At 44.1% G+C, this 22,512-nt stretch overlaps 1 protein-coding gene across 1 annotated transcript in view; it reads left to right on the forward strand.

Moving 5' to 3' along the window:
- Positions 1–8,283: 8,283 nt before the first annotated feature.
- KCNK10 (potassium two pore domain channel subfamily K member 10) overlaps positions 8,284–22,512 on the forward strand; it is a gene marked incomplete at its 5' end in the record, with an annotated part of 92,474 nt that continues 78,245 nt past the window's right edge. The window contains one exon of the mRNA XM_079912796.1: positions 8,284–8,319. Coding sequence (XP_079768922.1) covers positions 8,284–8,319 — 36 coding nt within the window. The remainder of the gene's footprint in view (positions 8,320–22,512) is intronic.

A 22,512-nucleotide genomic window follows, 5' to 3' on the forward strand; every position in this document is an offset into this window, starting at 1 on the left:
CGGTCCAGTGGTTAGGACTGCAAGCTTTTACTGTAGTAGGCCTGGGTTCTATCCCTGGTTGGGGAACTAAGATCCTGCAAGCTGCGTGGCCAAAACAAAACTAAACAAAACAAATCCCAGCCCTGCTTCTTATTAGTCCTTCTGTGCTTTGTTTGCTCATCTGTAAAATGGGGTAATACTAGTACTTACTTCATAGAGTAATTTTAAATGAGTTAATACATGTAAAGTATCTGGAATGGTCCTTGGTACATAATAAGCACTCAATAAATGGTAATGATTTGAATGTTGCTATTTGCTCTGTATATGGTACGTTCAACAGATGGAAGAGTAAATTGTGTTATATATAATAAGAGCATTATTTTAGAATCCTGTTTCAACTTGTTTATTGGCCAATGTGTAAGATGCTTGGGTTCTGTTCCTGGTTTTTGCCATGGTTCAATTTTATGAGCAATTCCTCTTCTGTAGTATGAATTAAAACCACTTTCTGTTGCTATGGCTGTAGAACAAACCGCCCCAACTTACTGGCATGAAACTAGCATTTTATTTTGCTCATAGACTCTGTGGTTTGGAAAATCAGGCAGGACTTCATAGGGATGGCTTGTCTCTACTCCATGATGTCTGGGGCCTCACCTGGGGAGACTTGAAGGCTATGGGTGTTAATGGTGGTGGTGGTGGGGGGCTGGAATCAACTGGAAGCATCTTTGCTCACGTGACTGGTAGTTGATACTGCCCCTCAGCTGGGATCTTAGCTTGGCTGTGGGCTGGAACACCTACACAGGACCACTCCGAGTGGTCTCCCCACATGGCCTGGTTTGGGCTTCCTCACAGCAGGGCAGCTGGGTTCCAACAGTGAGTGTCCCATGAGAACTGGGAAGAAGTGCTGTGATCTCTTATGACAGCTTTGGAGGTCCCATAGTGTCCCTTCTGCCTTAGTCACAAGCCTGTCCAGATTCCAGGAAAGGGGGCATAGGTTCCACCTTCACAAGGGAGGAATATCAAAGTCACATAGTGAGAAGAGTTTGTGGGATGGGAGATATTGTGGCTGGTTCTGGAGAATAACAGTCCACCTTGAGGCTTAACCGGGAGGCCAATTATGAGGGACTGATTGGCTTAAAGGATCCAATACATTTCTACATTTGGGACATGCTCTGAAGTCAGGGTCTCCTTTATCTATTAACGGACTTGACCTCTCTTGACCCAAGTTGTGTTGGAATTCAAAGGTTGACTTGTTAGGACTGGTAAGCTCTCTCTCATTTAAGAAACCCTGATGGAATGTTGACTTTGTGCCCTGTGTTAATTGCCATGGAGAGCAACTCAAGATACCGCAGGAAGCCAACAAGCTAAAAGGTGAAGATGGATACCGTTGGCTTTCAATTAAGTAGTCTCTGGAGAGGGAGAAATGACAATCCCTAATGACAGTTACAGTAAAACTAGTCAAGGGCTTCCCTAGTGGCGTGGTGGTTAATAATCTGTCTGCCAACGCAGGGGACAAGGGTTCGAGCCCTGGTCCAGGAAGATCCCACATGCCGCAGAGCAACGAAGCCCGTGCGCCACAACTACTGAGCCTGCGCTCTAGAGCCCGTGAGCCACAACTACTGAAGCCCTCCTGCCACAGCTACTGAAACCCGCATGCCTAGAGCCCATGCTCCAAACAAAGAGAAGCCACCGCAATGAGAAGCCCACGCGCCACAACGAAGAGTAGCCCCCGTTCTCAGCAATTAAAGAAAGCCCGTGAGCAGCAATGAAGACCTAATGCAGCCAAAAAAAAAAAAAAAACCTAGTCAAAACAACACACAAAATGAGTTTAATGCAAACATATTCAGTTAGCATTACATTCAATGTTCAGGAACACATTTCTCATTCTGTAGACCTTATCTATTAATTAATTATTATTATAACCAGCAATTATTTATTAAATACTTACTGCAGCCATTCGATATACTAAGCACCCTATGAGTATGATATCATTTATTTGCAGTGTAATCCAATGAGGCAGGTTACTTTACTGTACCCCTTTTATAGGTAAGGGAGAGAGTAGTAGAGAGGTTAAGTGACACAGGCTGGCATTTGTACCCAGGTCTTCTGCTCCCACAGTAGATGCTGAACGTGGCAGGGCTGGTTGGTGCAAAGCTGGGACTAGAACCCAAGTTCTGGATATTCTCTTTGGTGCTCTTCCTCCAGATTCTTTCCTCCAGATTTGTGGTTTCCAATTGTGTTCCATGAATCTTCTGGGTCACAAGGAGGTCTGGGGACCCAGTGCAGGGATTGAGAGGGAGGTAAAGCTGGTATGACTCGTGCCCTAAATTCCAACTATTTGGTCTTCTTTGAGACACTATATTATGTTATATTATATTATGCACAATGTGATATATAATGATATAATTTAATATATCTAATATTTAATATATTGTATTAGTAATATATGATACAATATGTAATATCCAAGACCAATGTGGAACAGATCAGAGGCGTTGAGATTTTTAGAACAAAATTCTCCCTCCGAATGGAATTCTACATCCATATCTATGTAATTTCCACCTAAAATTTGAATTTTATTCAACTCCACTGAATTTCCACTCAAAATTCAAACTTTTAGAACAAAACTCTTCCACTTGAAGGAGAGTTCAGTTTGATTTGTATCTTATGTCTGTTAGGTTTCTCTGACGCCTTCCTTCAAATGGAATTTTGTATCTATATCTATAATTTCCACTTAAAGTTTAAATTTCATTCAATTCAATTGAATTTGCACCCAAAATTCAAACTTTTAGAACAAAACCCTTTGATGGAAGAGTTTTGTTCTAAAAGTTTGAACACCTCTGATCTATTCCACATCGTCCTTGGATATTTTTAGTTTAAAGATTTGGTCTGTAAGCGGTATCACTGTCTTTAACTCCAGGCTTAAGAGCTCAGTCACTAGTTAAAACCTCTTCTGCCGGTAAAATCTGCATTATCATCTGCTGTAGAAAATAACCTTTAAAGTGCCCATGCAAGTACTAATCCATAAAATCAAAAGTCATAGAAAAGGGAGAAAGTGTTTATTCTATTTTTTAAAAGTTCAGTTAGATTTAGATCATCTGTCTGTTAGATTATCCTGACTGATGTAGTATGTAAATATGTCCCAGAAAGAGTGATCATACTGTGATCTTTGTTTTCAGTTTACTTTTTCACATTGGGTTTTCTTGATGGAAAGTGATTTTAAAAATAGCCTTAAAATGTGATGATCACCCTCTTCCTTTAACAGACTGCAGAGTTTGATAGATGCATCCAGCAATCGTTCGCTTGTGATAAAAGGAGATGTGAAATTTTAGGCACAAGAACATTTCTAGCTCACGTCCAGATTGTAGGGAGATCACAAACTTGACAGAGCTGAAGCTGCCTCGAGAGGCAGGGTTGCCATGCACAGCTGTGCAAGTTGTGTACTGCACTTAGTGGGCACACATCAAATGCTGGTTTGAGAGAAACTGCGTTATGTGCTGTGGGGAAACGTAGCTGACAATGACATTTGAATGGAAAGAAGCTACCCCTGTACTTGTGATGCTACTTAGAGAACGCCATGAATGGGCCTCACATGGAGGTTCTCAATGAATTAAGTGGTTGTGGCACTCTTGGCTGTGCTTGAGGAACCGAGTACCTCATGACATAAGCACTGTGGCTGTGGAGCATATGGCTTTGCTGAGGTCGGCACCTCGCAATTAGAGCAGCTTAAATGCATCTGGCTTGCGAGGGGCCATTAAAAATCTTTAAATAGCAGGGAACTCTTGGAAATGCCCACAAATTCCAAGACAGCCGGGCTGAGCCATTCACTATTTTAATTGGTCAGACGAATTTCTATGCCTTCCTTTCTCCTTCTGGGAGGTGGAGGAGACATAACCACAAGACTGTATTTCAAATGACCTCTTCAGAGGCAATTTCAAAGCAATTAAGTACAGGCTGAACCCAACGTGTATGTCGAATTAAATATCAGCTAGGATTTTCTATGAAGATTCTATTCCTTGGTTAAGACTGGAGAACCCAAAGGTTAGATTTAACTCTCTATGAAAATGTTTTTTTTCTCTTGTGGTTTTCCCCAAGCTTTGCCATTTGCGAGGATCTTGCATCCACAGTAAACATTCCTTTACATGGCAAGCTGAATGCAGTACTTACATTCTCAACTAATTTATTGAGCCCTGCTGCGTGCCAGTACTCAATATCTAATTTGTGTTTGGCTCTAGGATTTTGAATAATGTCCCATGGTTCTTATAACTGGGCGGTTCCTTGAAAGGAAATGTTTTTATAGTGGCTGCTTACTTGTGACTGATTCATCACATGGAGAGTTTGCCTGGGTAACAGATTTGGGTCTGAGGGTCTGTAAGAAGGTGGTAGTGTGGAAGAGGGGCTTAACCCTTCAAAAGGATGTCAGAGCCAACTCCGTACACCCTTGCTTTATGACCTGTGGACCAGCATGGCAGCTCGGTAGATTGCCCTGTGATCCATACAAAGATCTGCTTGCTCTCTGAGGTTTTGGACACCTTCTCTAGATCCTTGAGTGCTGGGCCTTTTCTGAATGACATGGGAGTGGAAGAGAACACCCCCCGCCCCCATTCATCCATCCTTTTACCTTGGTTAACTCCTAGGCAGCAGGGTTCTGCTCCATCACCTGTGCCCTCTGGTGCCTGAGCACAAAAGGTTTTGACAAACAGCTGTTAAATCCATTCTGTGAACATGAATTGAGCTCTTACTGTATACTGTGCATTGGGATTGGGACTGTGGACCATTCAGAGATGGAAGGGTTCATGTTCAAGGGGTCTCTGGAGGCATTGACCCTCTAGATATTTTGGGGGTGGAGTGAGATGATGGTCTAGTAGGAAGGTCCAACCTACATTTAGCAGCTCTCTGGTGTGGAAAATTCCTGTGGAAGCTGGTTTAGCCCTAGGATTTCCCTGGCAGCACTGACTCTTGCCTTCATCAAACCCCATTTGGTCCCCCCGCCCCAAACCTAGGTGTTGCTAGGTTTATTGAAGATTCCCTTCCCTACTTTTAAAAGATCTCCTCCCCTGATTTTTCAGTAAGTCTGCTGATTCCTTGAAGACTTCACTAGTTAGAGCTATTAAGAAGCTTTCAAAACACTTCTTCAGAGAACTGGATTGGTACTTTTTCTGCGTCGCTGTCTCCCCAGCCTCTTGAGGACTAATTCTTTTCCCTTTCAGGTTTCTCTCTTCCTCTCGCCCTCGCTTACTCCCAGCCTTTGAGAGCTGCATTTGCAGTAAATCACAGAAATGTTGCTGATGTCAGCAGCACTGATACTGCATTAGAGGAGCTGCTGTAGAGGAAATTATCCAGAGGGTGTTGCTGAAATGCAGAGCCATTTTGTAGGGTGTTTTGTAGAAACCGTTTTCTCCCCTTGACAGATCTCATTCATTTTTGCAACTTAGTAGGCACAGTGGAGGAAGAACCACCTAAAACAATTTTTTTCTCCATCTAAGTTTTTTGTTGGAGTTTTAGTGACAATGAATGAGCAGGGTACACTGAGCAGCTAGCTACATTGGCGAGTGAAGACGGCTGAGGCTGCTTGCAAAACAGAATGTACTGGGGCGTTGAGACTCCATCTCAAAGACCCTGGGAGAAGGGCAAAGTGAGGGCACACCTCATTCTACATAAACTGTTCTTAAAAATAGATAAGCATAAACCAAAGCCCATTTTAGAGGCACACAGAACTTGCTTTTTAAATGCTTTTTGCAAGAAATCCTTTTGGAGAGTAAATATCCATCTTGCAGAGGGATTTTCATATACAATTCCAGGTTTGTTTGTAGTGAGATACACTTGCATATCTTCAAGACATGTAACCTGACTGCCATCTCTGAGCAGGGGAGCAGGGCAGCTTGCCGCGCGGCACTGAGGGCCAGCTGAGGAGGGACACTCTGGATTTAGAATGGCAGCAATCCCTGAGCCTGTTCTGTTTCCCTGGCAGCGTTCAGCAGCCTGGATGAGGACCCTATGCAGAGAAGAGGAATAATGTAGAAGGGGCTAGTTCCAGGTAGTTCCAGGAAAGGACAGGAGGGAAGGGAGTTGAGTCTGGGAGCTGAAGAGTGTAGTGTTGAACGTGGAGTCTAAGCTGAGTGGGGTAGGAAGAAAGAGGACGTGGGGAGGGCATGAGAGGGGGCAGGAGAGTAGAGGCAGGATGTGATGGGGGAGTAATTAAGCGAGAGAGCCGGAAGAATCGGATGTGCAAGTCAGCAGCAGGTTCCCTAACTGAGTACTTCTGAGGTGGGGACGTTTCTCGCGACGACACTGACGAGGTTCAGGATGTGGCCCAAGAGGAGGCAGTGGTAGTGGGTGCTGTTGGTGCCCCACGAGCTCTCCCAACGCGCTTTCCTGGCCCTGTGCACCCATCCTTCAGAGTCTGTGTCCTTTCCCCTTGTAGCGCGTGCCCACAGCCTTTTTCAGAGGACTTCCCTGGGTTTACTGGTGCCTCTTTTCAGCAGTGTTTCAGGGTGTTTGTCTCCCCTAGGGCTTTTCCGTAGCCAGTGACAGGTCACAGGAGTGAAAGCCTAGCTCCCTTGCTTTAGGGTGAGACAAACGCAGGATGTAATTTATGCTGCAGAGCCCCCGCGGGCTCAGGCAGAGACCAGGGGCCTCACCTGGAATTGCACCTTTGCTTGGTTTCTTGCCCTTCGTTTTCCTGCTTCCTCGCTTCCTTGTGGGCTCTTCTGGAAGCACTGCTTAAATAAATTGCTTACAAACCAATCTTCATCTCGGGATCTGCTTCTGGGGAACCTGACCTGAGTCAGTGGTTGAAGTGGAATGGAGATGGTAATGGTGCTGAAATCAGGGAAATGGGAGGCGCGGGTATTGGGTGGGTTCTCTGTGGGACATTACAATCATTCAGGAGGAAAGCAGGACCTGGATGGTGGAAGGCGTCGGGGAGAAGTCAGGTCTACCACTGACAGCCATAAAGCAGAGTAGGAAGTAGAGGACCCAGAGGGCTTGGGTCTCAAAGCAACAGGAGCTTTGACAGAGTGTGGAGTATTGGTTTTCTGGGACAGCCTCGTCCTGATGTTGTGGGTGAGGGAGATTGAGCAACCTCTACCTGAATGCCACCCTTAGAGGGCAGTATCCTCAGGGGAAGCCCAAGTGTCAGGGAAGAATGTGGAGGAAGTAGGGGAGGTCTTCAGTTCTGCAGCAGGGGGTCCTGCGGTATCTTTGGAAAGGTTTGGAATGGGAGAGGAAGGGCAGGTTGGATCAGAGCAGAGGAAGCAGAGAGTAGAAGACAGATCAAAGCTACATGGAGGCCACACTGGCCTTGCACTTCTTAAAAGAATTGATCCTTTTCTGCTTCCTGGTGGATGGTGGCTTGGCAGCCCGAACTCTGAGTGTAGAGTTTGGTACTATTCCTGGCACAAAGTTGGCATGTATTGGCTGAATAAGTGAACGAATGACACATCAAGTTTCTAAATACCCCTTCCTTTTTCGTTATTGTAAAACATTAGCACACTCATCACTTCAATGTATTTTATGCTCTGATAGATACGGAATTTATCCAGGTACCTATACCCACCTCTGTCACCATCATAGGGTGGGATGCAATGAACAGATTTCCTGAGGTTAGAGAATTAGGCAGTAGCATGGGTTATGGACTTAAGTCACAGAATCTTTCTCCCTAATGGATTAACACTATTTTTTTGGTTTTCCTTTCTGCTGTGGATCTGTATAAATAATTGGTTAAATGAATACAACTACTCAGGATCTATGTGTTTGTGACCACTGATACCGAAGGGACTTTACTGAGGCTGGAGGAATGCCTGTGGAGGGCGAGGTAGGGCTGTCGAAGTAACATGGACCCTGAGGCCATGTAAAGAGTTGTGGCATTGTAACTGCCGGGGTTTAAGAAGCAGCTAGATTGGAATTTTAGAAGGATCTCTTGGCTCCAGCCTGGTTGGGAGGGGTCCCCTGCAGAGAGCTGCAGGAGAGGTAACTAACTGCTTTTGATGTGACATCTGGGAAAGGCAAACCTAGCTCGAAGGAATGGGTCCTGACAATAGGATTTCAAACGCTTGGCCCCAGGGTAAAGGACGTGTTTTGGGAACTGCAGCTGTTTATATTATTTTTAATCCCAAAGGGAAGGGAAAAAAACCTTTCCTTTTAAAAGTGCTCTAGCTAATTTAAATTGTGGAGGAAAAACTTAGAGCAGGAGACAAAATATATTATTCACGAAGCATTTTGGAACAAAGGAACCCCAGCCGTGGCTGTGCACCTTTCAGCCTTGACCGTGGAGTCAAAAACAACAAATGAGTCCATCTCGCCAACATGGCAGAGTCTGGGGTCTGTTGGCAGAACCAGAAGGTAGGCAGCCCTGGATCCCGAAAGATGAGCAGACCTGCGGGAAATGATGGAGCTGTTCTGACCAGCTCAGCACATACAATACCTCTGGCTCTTCGCTCTTTGTGCTCGTGTGCGTAAGTGAGAGTTCATTTCACTGCAGCAATAAAGGCATCTCGCTTGCTAGCAGGAGTAAGCTATAATGCCTAGGAATTCTGGAACAGAGGTCTGTTGAAGAGAGTTTCCTGGAAGCCAGGGAGAGAAAATGGTCTATGAGAAGGCCATTAATGAGCAGTAGGATAGTCCTACGAGACAGTAATCAGTTCATCAAACACACCCTGAGACCTCTAGCAGACCAGGCCTTGGGAATGATGCTGGGGGTGGAGTGGAATAAGACTGACTACCTTTGGGACTTCCATGGTGGCGCAGTGGTTGAGAGTCCGCCTGCCGATGCAGGGGACACGGGTTTGTGCCCCGGTCTGGGAAGATCCCACATGCCGCGGAGCGGCTGGGCCTGTGAGCCATGGCCGCTGAGCCTGCGCGTCCCGAGCCTGTGCTCCGCAATGGGAAAGGCCACAATAGTGAGAGGCCCGCATACCGCGCAAAAAAAAAAAAAAAAAAGAATCCGCCTGCCAGTGCAGAGGACAAGGGTTCGAGCCCTGGTCTGGGAAGATTCCACATGCTGCGGAGCAACTAAGCCCGTGTGCCACAACTACTGAGCCTGCGCTCTAGAGCCTGCGAGCCACAACTACTGAGCCCACGTGCCACAACTACTGAAGCCCGCAGGCCTAGAGCCCATGCTCAGCAACAAAGAAAAGCCACCACAATGAGAAGCCCGTGCACCGCAACGAAGAGCAGCCCCTGCTCGCCGCAACTAAAGAAAGCCTGCATGCAGCAACGAAGACGCAACACAGCCAAAAATATAATTAATTAATTAAAAACAAAAAGGAAAAAAAAAAGATTGACCACCTTTGATGTCTAGGAAGCCACACCCTGGTGCTCCCCCTTTGCTCTCTCATTCTTTCTAGTTCTTTCTCTGTTGTCTCTTACATGTTCCTCCCTTGAGCACCATCTTTTACTCTCTTCTCATTCTGCATCTCCTTCTGGACCATTTCGTCCAGTCCTGTGGCTTCAATATCACCTATATTCTCATCACTCTCAAATCTAGGCTTCCAGCTAGATTTTGTCCCTGAGTTCCAGTCCCTTAAGTCTAATGTCTACTGGATATGGCCACCTGGATGTGCCACAGAAGCTGTAAACCCAGGCCTCCTGCCTTTTCTGTCCTGGAGAACACCACGCTCTTCCAACCAGGTGCTTGGGTGTCATCCTGGATCCTGCCCTCTCCACACTTCTCGCTTTCTGTCAATCACTAGGACCTGTGGATTTTACTTCCTTAACACCCCTTGTCTCTGACCCCCTCCTCTCCATCCCTTGTGCTACTGCCTGAGTTGAGGCCTCCATGCCAAGAGCCTCATTCTCCAGGCCCTGTCTGCTGGTGAAGACCCCTGACTTTGTGCCATGCCATTGGCTTATAAATACAACAAGAGAGTTGGGGAAGATAGGAGAAACCATCTACTTACTAGTCCTGAAAGAAGAAAGAAGTCGGTGATCATTTGAGCCCCAGATGAATCCAGCAACCTTTGTTTTCTTCTCAGGCTGGGGGTGCACTAATGGGCCAGGGCTTCAGCCCTTTGGGTCCTCAAGCCCAAGTTGATGCTGTTTGGTCCTAGTCAGAGGAACCCCAGGAAGGCCGGCTGGAGGGAAACTCTGCCTGCTTGCTACCAGAGAGGTGATTCACCAAGGGTGATTCATTCCATCCAATGGATTTTTTTTACCCCCCCCCCCAAATATTTTGCACCCATGAGTAAAAGAGAACCTTCTAGCCCTTTGTGAAGAGAACAAGAAAGCTCAGAACTGAGCGTTTGGAGCACAGTGAAGTGGATTACGAGCTCTCCTTGGACTATTTGCTTTCTGAGAATTTTGACACCTTGACTCAGGATGTCTGTCTGTGAGAAAACAACAACCACCACTAGCACCAGATTCAGTGAACTCAGCAGTCAGACTTTCCTTTGGGCACGTGTGCAAACTTGATATCATAAATGCTGGCATAGGGCAGATTTGTGGATGGATGGATGAATGAATTCAGGAATGAGCAAATTGTACCTAGGAGCCTTCCAGCTGTAGGCACTGTGCTAAGCTCCACATTGAGATGTAGAGAAAATCTCAAGGGGAAGGGCATCTGGTTGTACTGAGGGGTGGGCAGTCAGGGAGGACTTCTTGGAGGTGGTAACACATGAAGAGAGTTTTGAAGTATGAGGAGCAGTTGGCCAGATAAAGAGTGAGAAGGAGAAAGGAATTGGGAAGCAAGACCTACTCCTCTGGGCTCGGCATGCAGGGGCCTGGGTGTTGCTTGCCTGGGGCAAACGTTGCTTGTGGGGAGACAGCCAGGCACGAGGTCCTGGAAGGGAGTCTTGCTGCAAGCCATGGAGCCTGCATGTTCTTCTGAAGCTCTGTGGTGCCTGGAGTGGAGCTTGAGGATGAGGTGGGTGTGATCAGATCCACACCTTGGAGAGGCCCCCTGGAGGATGTGGAGGGTGCATTTAAGAGGGGCAGGACTGGAGGCTGTCCCAGCAATTCAGGTGAGAGCAGGCGAGGACAGAGCGGAGTCAAGGTGGCAGCACATTCTTACCTCCTTCTTCCTCCCCTTTCAGTCTTGCTTCCCATTGTTGTGGCTCTCTGTCCCAGATATTTCATGATACCTTGGTCTCTTCCATCTGGAAACAAAGCCTGAAGTTTTTAAAGAGGGCTAGAAGGAGAGGGCAATGATAAAACCTAAAGGGAGAGCCTTGTCTATGGTGGCATTTTGGGGACATGGCTTGGTTATTTAGTATGTCTAGACTGAGTGTCATTGCATTCTTTTTTTCTTTTAAAAAAATCTTTATTGGAGTATAGTTGATTTACAATGTTGTGTTAGTTTCTGCTGTACATCAAAGGGAATCAGGTATACATATACATATATCAACTCCTTTTTTAGCTTCTTTCCCCATACAGGTCATTACAGAGTATTGAGTAGAGTTCCCTGTGCTATACAGTAGATACTTATTAGTAATCTATTTTATATATAGCAGTGTGTATATGTCAATCCCAATCTCCCAATTTATCCCCCCTCTTTACCCCCTGGTAACCGTAAGTTTGTTTTCTACATCTGTACCTCTCTTTCTGTTTTGTAGATTAGTTCATCTGTACCCTTTTTTTAGATTCCACATATAAGCTATATCATATGATATTTGTCTTCCTGTGTCTGACTTCACTCAGTATGACAATCTCTAGGTCCATCCATGTTGCTGCAAATGGCATTATTTCATTCTTTTTTATGGCCGAGTAATATTCCATTGTATATATGCACCACATCTTCTTTATCCATTCCTCTGTTGATGGACACTTAGGGTGCTTCCATGTCCTGGCTATCGTAAACAGTGCTGCTGTGAACACTGGAGTGCATGTATCTTTTCAAATTATGGTTTCCTCTGGATATATGCCCAGGAATGGGATTGCTGGATCATATGGTAACTCTAATTTTAGTTTTTTAAGGAACCTCCATACTTTTCTCCACAGTGGCTGTACCAATTTACATTCCCACCCACAGTGCAGGAGGGCTCCCTTTTCTCCACACCGTCTCCAGCATTTATTGTTTGTAGATTATTTGATGATGGCCATTGTGACCAGTGTGAGGTGGTACCTCATTGTAGTTTTGGTTTGCATTTCTCTAATAATTGGATTTTAAAATAAAGGCTGTTACAGTGATGGTCATTGCATTCTTACCAGGACCAGCTTGATCATGTCTAAGGTGAACCTGTCACATGGAAACAGGAGAAACAAGCCATGTCACATGGCTGCAAGGTATGTGGAATCAGACGGAGCACACACATTCTCTTGGCTGTTCTTAGAGGCAGATCATGGCTGAAACCAGCTGCTGTGACAACCGCGGGGTGAGGGGGCTGGAATGGTCTCTTCCTCGTCTCTCCTTCCCTCTTCCCAACACCCACCCTCTGGTCCAGCCAGGGAAGGCTTTTGGGGATTCCAGGCTCAGCTTTAACCTGGGCCTCTATGGAAGCTCTGAGCTGCCTATGCAGGTGGCCCTGGAACTATTCCAGACCCGGGGGGGTTGGTGGTGGTTGGTGAGGGGAGGCGAGTGTTCACTGCCTCTCACCAGCGTGTTGCAGTCACAGCTGTACTTTGCATGGGTTGACAGGCAGAGTCATGTAGCTATGTGACAGTGATACCTCCGAGGTGGCTGCATTTCACGTTCTCAGGATACCCCGAATCCCGTTTGATACCCAGCATCCCAAATGCCATTTGTTCCAGGTGCTGTGGAAGAGTGTGGGTACTCGGGGCTAGGGGTCTGAAGCTGGATCCAAGGATGCCACTGCTTACTAACTTGTGATAGGCTAGTCAGTGTCACCTCCCCTGGCCTCAGTTCCTCACCTGTCCAAGGGGGATAGATAATGACCACGGCCCGCCACAGAAGGCTTTGTGAAGATAAACTAGATCTTGCATCAGATCTTTGTCAATTCTCCCACTACCTCTGAAGGCAGGGATGTGTCTTATTCATATATACATCCCCAGGGCCAAGCATGGTGCCTGGTGAACTCATGTGTTTGTTGATTGAATGTATGAATGGATGATGCAGTAAAGTGTACGGGGCTTGGGAAAGCCTGAATGGTACAAAATTGAACAAATTCAAACAAGAAGAAAAAGATTTCCACATGTGCCCCCATATCCACCCACATCTACAGAAAAAATGGGATGGGCTACTGTTTGGGAGGAAACATTGTAAAATGAAAATTATTGTCTTCCAACATTTTCCTTCTCATCAAGTCTTGGCAGCACTTTTGCCGCCAAATCCTTTTCTGTTGGCGTTGTCAATAGGCCATTACTTTATATGCCTCATCCATTATTGACACATTTTAGATGAAAGGGCTCTTTCCACCTGGAGTTTCTTTTTTTCCTAGTTTTCTGTTCCTACGGTCCAGAGAACTGACTTTGAGGTCAGGTTATTCTAATTTTAATCCTGGCTCCACCACTTTCTGGCCACCTGACCTGGGCTTAGTCCTTTAAGCTCTCTGGGTCTCAGTTTCTTTGTCTGTGAAGTGGGCATGTGTGGCGGCCGTGAGCAGGCATGCGCCACACAAGCCTCCAGCTGGAGGGAGTATAACCGAGCAAGAGCCGGGCTGCTGCTCTGGCATCCTCTGTGGTCACACTTCCTGTGGGCTGCTTCCAGCCCGTGGCCGAGGACAGCAGGGACCCTAAAGCAGGCCTCTCCCGGGAGACACAGGACTCCTCAGATGGCTGACTCTGGCTCAAGAACTGCTTGATGGCTGTGCTGAGCCTTCTTGGGCTGCAGGTGGTCTAGGACTCCCACACCCTCCTTCCTTCCTGCTCTCCATCAGTGGAGTCAGGCTCACAGTGTGTCTGCTGGCTCTCCTCACCACCTGACTGCATTTCCCTTAATAAAATCCATACACATTTATTTTTATTTTTTTGAATTTTTGAATTTTATTTTTTTATACAGCAGGTTACTAGTTATCCATTTTATACATATTAGTGTATACATGTCAATCCCAATCTCCCAATTCATCCCACCACTACCCTTCCCCTCCCCCCCTCCCCCCACCACTTCCCCCCCTTGGTGTCCATACGTTTGTTCTCTACATCTGTGTCTCCATTTCTGCCCTGCACATTCAATCCCCTCTTGGCATCTGCTTCTGGGAGGACCTGGACTCACACAGGGGAGTTAATACCTCATGGTGAGGACCAAATGCGACAATGTAAACAAGTGTTTTTCAGAGTCACAGGCACAAAGTGAGTGTGCAATAAGTGGCAGGAACTCCTATTATCTGCACCACCACTGTCACTATCATCTGGCCGATTTTGCTTCTTTGGTGGCTCCAGGCACAGAGAGCTCCAGTGGCAGATCCCAGGTCACAAGGCAACTTAGTATTAGAGTGAGAGCAACTGTGGTTTCTGAGCAGAAGAAATAGATTAAATAAAACATCCTTTGTAAAATAGAAATATAGATCAGTGGAACAGAATGGAAAGCCCAGAGATAAACCCATGCACATATGGTCACCTTATCTTTGATAAAGGAGGCAAGAATATACAATGGAGAAAAGACAGCCTCTTCAATAAGTGGTGCTGGGGAAACTGGACAGCTACATGTAAAAGAATGAAATTAGAACACTTCCTAACACCGTACACAAAAATGAACGCAAAATGGATTAAAGACCTAAATGTAAGGCCAGACACTATAAAACTCTTAGAGGAAAACATAGGCAGAACACTCTATGACATAAATCACAGCAAGATCCTTTTTGACCCACCTCCTAGAGAAATGGAAATAAAATAAAAAAATAAACAAACGGGACCTAATGAAACTTGAAAGCTTTTGCACAGCAAAGGAAACCAGAAAGAAGACAAAAAGACAGCCCTCAGAATGGGAGAAAATATTTGCAAATGAAGGAACTGACAAAGGATTAATCTCCAAAATTTGTAAGCAGCTCATGCAGCTCAATATCAAAAAAACAAACAACCCAATCCAAAAATGGGCAGAAGACCTAAATAAACATTTCTCCAAAGAAGATATACAGATGGCCAGCAAACACATGAAAGGATGCTCAACATCACTAATCATTAGAGAAATGCAAATCAAAACTGCAATGAGGTATCACCTCACACCGGTCACAATGGCCATCGTCAAAAAATCTACAAACAATAAATGCTGGAGACGGCGTGGAGAAAAGGGAACCCTCTTGCACTGTGGGTGGGAATGTAAATTGCTACAGCCACTATGGAGAACAGTATGGAGGTTCCTTAGAAAACTAAAAATAGAACTACCATATGACCCAGCAATCCCACTACTGGGCATATACCCTGAGAAAACCATAACTCAAAAAGAGTCATGTACCAGAATGTTCACTGCAGCTCTATTTACAATAGCCAGGACATGGAAGCGACCTAAGTGTCCATCGACAGGTGAATGGATAAAGAAGATGTGGCACAGATATACAATGGAATATTACTCAGCCATAAGAAAGAAATGAAATTGAGTTATTTGTAGTGAGGTGGATGGACCAGAGACTGTCATACAGAGTGAAGTAAGTCAGAAAGAGAAAAACAAATACTGTATGCTAACACATATATATGGAATCTACAAAAAAAAAAAGGTTCTGAAGAACCTAGGGCCAGGACAGGAATAAAGACGCAGACATAGAGAATGGACTTGAGGATGCAGGGAGGGGGAAGGGTAAGCTGGGACGAAGTGAGAGAGTGGCATGGACATATGTACACTACCAAATGTAAAATAGATAGCTAGTGGGAAGCAGCCACATAGCACAGGGAGATCAGCTCGGGGCTTTGTGACCACCTAGAGGGGTGGGATAGGGAGGGTGGGAGGGAGATGCAAGAGGGAGGAGATATGGGGATATATGTATATGTATAACTGATTCACTTTGTTATAAAGGAGAAACTAACACACTGTTATAAAGCAATTATTCTCCAATAAAGATGTTTAAAAATTTTTTTAAAAAAAGCATCCTTTGTAAACTTATCCAAGTTAAGGAAAAGACACAAACCAAATCCTTTTCTAGCCATCGAAATGTGCAGTCATCTTTGCTAAAGCAACCTACTCCATTTTTCATCGAATGCACAAAAGGTTTTGTAACATTCTGAGGTCCCTGCCAATACTCGTGATACGTACAAATATACTCCAATCAGTAAGTCAGGGCGGCTTGCATTTCCCAAGAACCATGAGGGGGTAAAAAAAAAAAAAAGAAAAAAGTGGTCATTGTTATTCACATTTGTCATATAAGGAAACAGAAACTAAGTGGCGGTTTCAAGGTCACCCAGACACTGGTGGGTTTGGGATCGGAACTCTCTGGTTTTTGTTTCTGGTGTTTTGGAACTCAGGGATTGGTGGATTCTGTTCAAACTCTGCTCCTAAGCTCAGTCTCTTAGCAAACTGGCACCAGGAACTGGCCGGCAAAGACCTTTCTCAAGCCCAATTCTGCCCAGCCTCAGGGGTGCTAGAAGCCCTGGAATCATCCATGATGCAAATAAAGTCAGTGAAGGAAACTGATCTCCATGCTCAGGGCCATCATTTGTCACCCAGAGAGGCTTCCTCGTAATGTTTTTTACCTGACGCTGTGGAGCATGTTCACTAAGTAGACTGTCAACCCTGTGAAGCTGGGAGGGACCGTGCCATATCCCCACCACAGCATAGCCCCATTTGGTGCTAAATAAATGCTTGTTCTTGAGGATGGTGGTGATTCTGATGGGGCTTCTGTTTATAGTCCGAAGGAGTCATCGTCATCATCACCAACAACAGAAAACAAATATTTGCTCTTGGCCAGGCACTGTGCCAAGAAATGGGGATCCAATGATGAAAAGTCAAGCCTTCTGACTCCAAGGAGTTCATAGTCTTGTGGGGAGATGGTCACGTCGAGTCTGCCTGGAGAGGCCAGGATGGCTTCACAGAGGAGGCAGCTTGGAGCTGAGACTCAGGAGGGCGGGAGTTCCCCAGGCAGATGGGGGTGGGGAGGGGACTCCTGGCAGAGGGAACACACGTGAAGGAGTGGAGGTGTGAACAGAGCACTGCTGTGTTAGAGGACCTGTCCAGTGTTGCTGGAATGTCAAGCTGTTTTCCATATGACCCCGCCATCCACCACTGTAGGCGTGGTTTGGAGGTGCCAACATTTCTTCCTGCCTTTCCTTTTTCATTAGAAGGTTCTTTTCATCAGCCATCAATGATTGGCTTCCCACTATGTGTCAGGCACTGGGCAGGTTACTGGGGTACAAGAGATGAGGGGGGTCGACACGGTGCCTGTCCTCCTGGAGCTCTAAGTCGAATGATGAGCAAACAGGTTCTGTCAACATCATAGTGCAGAGAGTGGGGGCCAAGGGAGACCTAATTTAGTGGGGGGGGGTGTATTAGTTTCCTGTGTCTGTTGTAACAAATTGCCACAAACTTAGTGGCTTAAAACAACACAAATTTATTATCTTATGGTTCTGGAAGTCAGAAGTTAAAAATCTGTCTTACTGGGCTGAAATTAAGGTCTAGGCAGGGCTGGAGGCTCTAGGGGAGAATCTGTTCCTTGTCTTTTCCAGCTTCTAGGGACTGACTACATTCCTTGTCTTATGGCCACATCACTTGGACCTCTACTTCTGTCTTTAAATCTGTTTCTTTCTCTGACCCTCCTGTATTCCTCTTATAAGGACATTTGTGATGACACTGAGTCCACCCAGATAATCCAGGATCATCTCCCCAACTCAAGGTCCTTAACTTAATCAGATCTGCAAAGTTCCTTTTGCCATGTAAGGTAACATATTCATAGGTCCCAGGGATGAGGATACGGGCATCTTTGGGGGCTGTTATTCTGCCAACCACAGAGGGTGCAGGGGGAAGGGGAGGAGGTGCTTCTAGAAGTGGTATTTAACCCCCAGACTTACGGGTCAGAAGGTGGGTGAAAGTGGAAGCAAGGAGGTCACTTATGAGGCTGTTGGATTAGACCAGGCAGGATGTGATGGTGGCCATGGTGATGGTGAGACGCGCAAGGGATTAAGATACAGCGAGGAGGACGAAAGAATGGGAAATGAGGACAAAGTTGAAAGAAAGCAGGCCTGGGCAAGGCTAGACTTCTCTGTATCAACAAGGGCAAGTTGGAACCTGAATGTAATGCCTTTAGGGAATATTAGCAAGAACATAATGCCCAGGGTGCTAATTCTAATTCTTGAGTCAGAGATTCCAGAGAGTTCTGTGTTCATGTAGGTCAGAAGGAAATGTAACATTTACTGACTTATTTGATAGAATAATGTACAATAAAAAGCTGATATTCAACTTTGGTTCCCAAAGAGAAAATCTGATTTTGAGGTTCTACGAGGAAAGGCAGACTTTACAAACTAGATTCTTCCAGGTGTTGTCAGGGTCATTGGTGTTTGAGTGAGGACGAGTGACATTCCTACACTTTTATTTACCCTGAGTTCCCCAAGGCAGAGATAGAGCAGTTTAACTCTCACTGAGTGGGACTGTTTGCCTCACTTAGATAATTAGGTTTGTCACCTCCTAATATACATTATTTACACAACAGCCAAGCTGCACCTTGACAGAGGCCATAAGAAGCATTAGTATTATAAAAGGAGAACAAAAGCGAAGGAAAATGGCCATTCGTTGTGCACCAGGCCGATTTCTGAAATGTGTGATACCATTCTGTGTGTGACACTGCGCTGAACTTCCTGCTGTTCCGAAAAGTCCCCAAATTAACATATTTATATCCAAGGTAATGAAATTGCCCTTACAGAGAGCAGGGACCTTTGAGAATTCGATGTGTTCAAACCAGGGGAAGTTTCTTTTCCAATAACTTATTATTCGAGGAAAATAGAAGAAAAATTCTATCATTAATAGATCAGGAGTGATTACATGTAACTCATTGCATTTTCTATTGAGAAATACATTTAGGGTCTATTTTATTATTCTATTTTTTTCAGGAAACCAAGTTAACTGGAATATAACATCAGTCTTTGATTCCTTCCCTCATTATCACCACCTTTCTTTTTGCTTACCTTTAGTAGTTGTCAGAAACCCAAACTTTCTTTACACTGATTGATTTTTTTCAATTGAAGTATAGTACATTTACAATATTATATTAGCTTCAGGTGTAAAACAGTGATTCAGTATTTTTATAGGTTATACTACATTTAAAGTTAGTACAAAAAATGGCTGTATTTCCCTGGGCTGTTCAATACATCCTTGTTGCTTATTTATTTATTTATTATGTTAAGCCAATGAAAATTTTTTTCTTGATGTTTAGTTGATTTACAGTATTGTATAAGTTTTAGGTGTACAACATAGTGATTTGCAATTTTTAAAGGTTATACTCCATGTATAGTTATTATAAAATACTAGCTATATCACCTGTGCTATATAATATATCCTTGTAGCTTATTTATTTTACACATAGTAGTTTGTGCCTCTAATCCTGTACCCCTATCTTGTCCCTTCTCTCTTCCCTTGCCCCACTGGTTACCACTAGTTTGTTTTCTTTAAAATTTATTTATTTTTGGTTGTGTTGGATCTCTGTTGCTGCATGCGGGCTTTCTCTAGTTGTGGTGAGCTGGGGCTACTCTTCGTTGCGGTGTGCGGGCTCATTGTAGTGGCATCTCTTGTTGCGGAGCATGGGCTCTAGGTGCATGGGCTTCAGTAGTTGCAGCACGTGGGCTTGGTAGTTGTGGTTCACGGGCTCCAGAGCGCAGGCTTAGTAGTTGTGGTGCATGGGCTTAGTTGCTCCGTGGCACGTGGGATCTTCCCGGACCAAGGCTGGAACCCGTGTCCACTGCACTGGCAAGCGGATTCTGAACCACTGCGCCACCAGGGAAGTGCCCACTAGTTTGTTTTTTATATCTGTGAGTCTGTTTCTCTTTTGTTGTATTTACTAGTTTGTTTTATTTTTTACATTCCACATATAAGTGATATAGAGTATTTGTCCTTCTCTGTCTGACTTATTTCACTAAGCAAAATATCCTCCAAATCCATCCGTGTTGTTGCAAATGGCAAAATTTCATTCTTTTTTATGGCTGAGTAATATTCCATTGTGTGTATACACCACATCTTCTTTATCCATTCATCTGTTGATGGGCACTTCCATATCCTGGCTGTTGTAAATAATGCTGCTATGAACATTGGGGTGCATGTATCTTTTCGAAATAGTGTTTTCATTTTCTTCAGATATATACCCAACAATGGAATTGCTGGATCATATGGTAATTCTATTTTTGGTTTTTTGAGGAACTTCTATACTGTTTTTCATCGTGGCTATACCAATTTACAATCCCAACAGTGTATTAGTGTTCCCTTTTCTCCACGTCCTTGCCAACATTTGTTATTTGTAGACTTTTTGTTGATTTTGCCATTTTCCCATTTTGACAGGTGTGAGATGATATCTCATTGTGGTTTTGATGTGTATTTCTCTGATAATTAGTGATGTTGAGGATTTTTTAATGTGCCTGTTGGCCATCTGTATATCTTCATTGGAAAAATGTCTGTTCAGGTCTTCTGCCCATCTTTTTTTTTTTTTTTTTTTTTTTTTTAACATCTTTATTGGGGTATAATTGCTTTACAATGGTGTGTTAGTTTCTGCTTTATAACAAAGTGAATCAGTCATACATAAACATATGTTCCCATATGTCTTCCCTGTTGCGTCTCCCTCCCTCCCACCCTCCCCATCCCACCCCTCCAGGCTGTCACAAAGCACCGAGCCAATATCCCTGTGCCATGCGGCTGCTTCCCACTAGCTGTCTACCTTACTGCGTTTGTTGCTGTGTATATGCCCATCTTTAATTGAGTTTTTTGGTTTTTTGATATTGAGTTGTGTGAGCTGTTTATCTATTTCGGGTATTAACCCCTTATCGATCATATCATTTGCAAATCTTTTCTCCCATTCAGTAGGTTGTCTTTTTGTTTTGTCAATAGTTTCCTTTGCTGTGCAAAACCTTTTATGTTTAATTAGGTCCCATTTGTTTATTTTTGCTTTTATTTATTTTACCTTAGGAGGCAGATCCAAAAAAATATTGCTATAGTTTAAGTCAAAGAGGGTTCTGCCTATGTTCTCTTCTAAGAGTTTTATGGTTTCAGGTCTTACATTTAGGTCTTTAATCCATTTTGAGTTTATTTTTGTATACAGTGTGAGGAAATGTTCTAATCTCATTCTTTTACATGAAGACGTCCAGTTTTCCCAGCACCATTTATTGAAGAGACTGTCTTTTCTCCAGTATATATTCTTGCCTCCCTTGTCATAGATTAATTGACCATAAGTGTATGGGTTTACTTCTGGGCTCTCTATTCTGTTCCAATGATCCATGTGTCTGTTTTTGTGCCAGTACCATGCTGTTTTGATTATTGTAGCTTTGTAGTATAGTCTAAAGTCAGGGAGCATGATACTGCTAGCTTTGTTCTTTTTTTTCAAGATTGCTTTGGCAATTTGGGGTCTTTTGTGGTTCCATATAAAATTAAGGATTATTCTAGTTCTGTGAAAAATGTCCCTGATATTTTGATAGGGATTGCATTAAATCTGTAGATTGCTTTGGGTAGTATGGACATTTTAACAATATTAATTCTTCCAATCCAAGAGCATGGGATATCTTTCCATTTCTTTGAATCATCTTCAATTTCCTTCATCAGCGTTTTATAGTTTTCATAGTATAGGTCTTTCACCTCCTCGGTTAAGTTTATTCTTAGGTATTTTTATGTGATTTTTAAATGGGATTTAAAAAAACCTTTCTCTTTCTGATATTTCATTATTAGTGTATAGAAACACAACATATTTCTGTTTATTAATCTTGTATCTTGCAACCTTGCTGAATTCATTTATCAGTTTTAATAGTTTTTGTGTGGAGACTTTAGGTTCCTCTATATAGAGTATCATGTCATCTGCAAATAGTGATAGTTTTACCTCTTCCCTTCCAATCTGAATACACTTTGTTTCTTTTTCTTGTCTGAATTCTGTGACTAGGACTTCCAATACTATGTTAAATATAAGTGGAGAGAGTGGGCATCTTTGTCTTCTTCCTGAATTTAGTGGGAAAGCTTTCAGCTTTTCACTGTTGAGTATTATGTTGGTTGTGAGTTTGTCATAAATGGCCTTTATTATGTTGAGATATGTTCCCTCTCTACACACTTTTTTTTTTTTTTTCCACTCTTCATTGCGGTGCGCAGGCCTTTCACTGTCGTGGCCTCTCATGTTGCGGAGCACAGGCTCCAGACGCGCAGGCTCAGTAGTTGTGGCGCACGGGCCAAGTTGCTCCGCGGCATGTGGGATCTTCCCAGACCAGGGCTCGAACCCCTGTCCCCTGCATTGGCAGGCAGATACTCAACCACTGTGCCACCAGGGAAGCCCACTCTACACACTTTAATAAGAGTTTTTATCATGGATGGATGTTGAATTTTGTCAAATGCTTTTTCTGCTTCTATTGAGATTATCATGTGATTTTTATCTTTCCTTTTGTTAATGTGGTGTATCACATTGATTGATTTTCAAATGTTGAACCATCCTGTGACCCTGGAATAAAACCAACTTGATCATGGTGTATGATCCTTTTTATGTATTGTTGGATTTGATTTGCTAATATTTTGTTGAGGATTTTTGTGTCTATATTCATCAGAGATATTGG

Source organism: Stenella coeruleoalba (assembly GCF_951394435.1).
Source record: "Stenella coeruleoalba genome assembly, chromosome: 2".
NCBI lineage: Eukaryota > Metazoa > Chordata > Mammalia > Artiodactyla > Delphinidae > Stenella > Stenella coeruleoalba.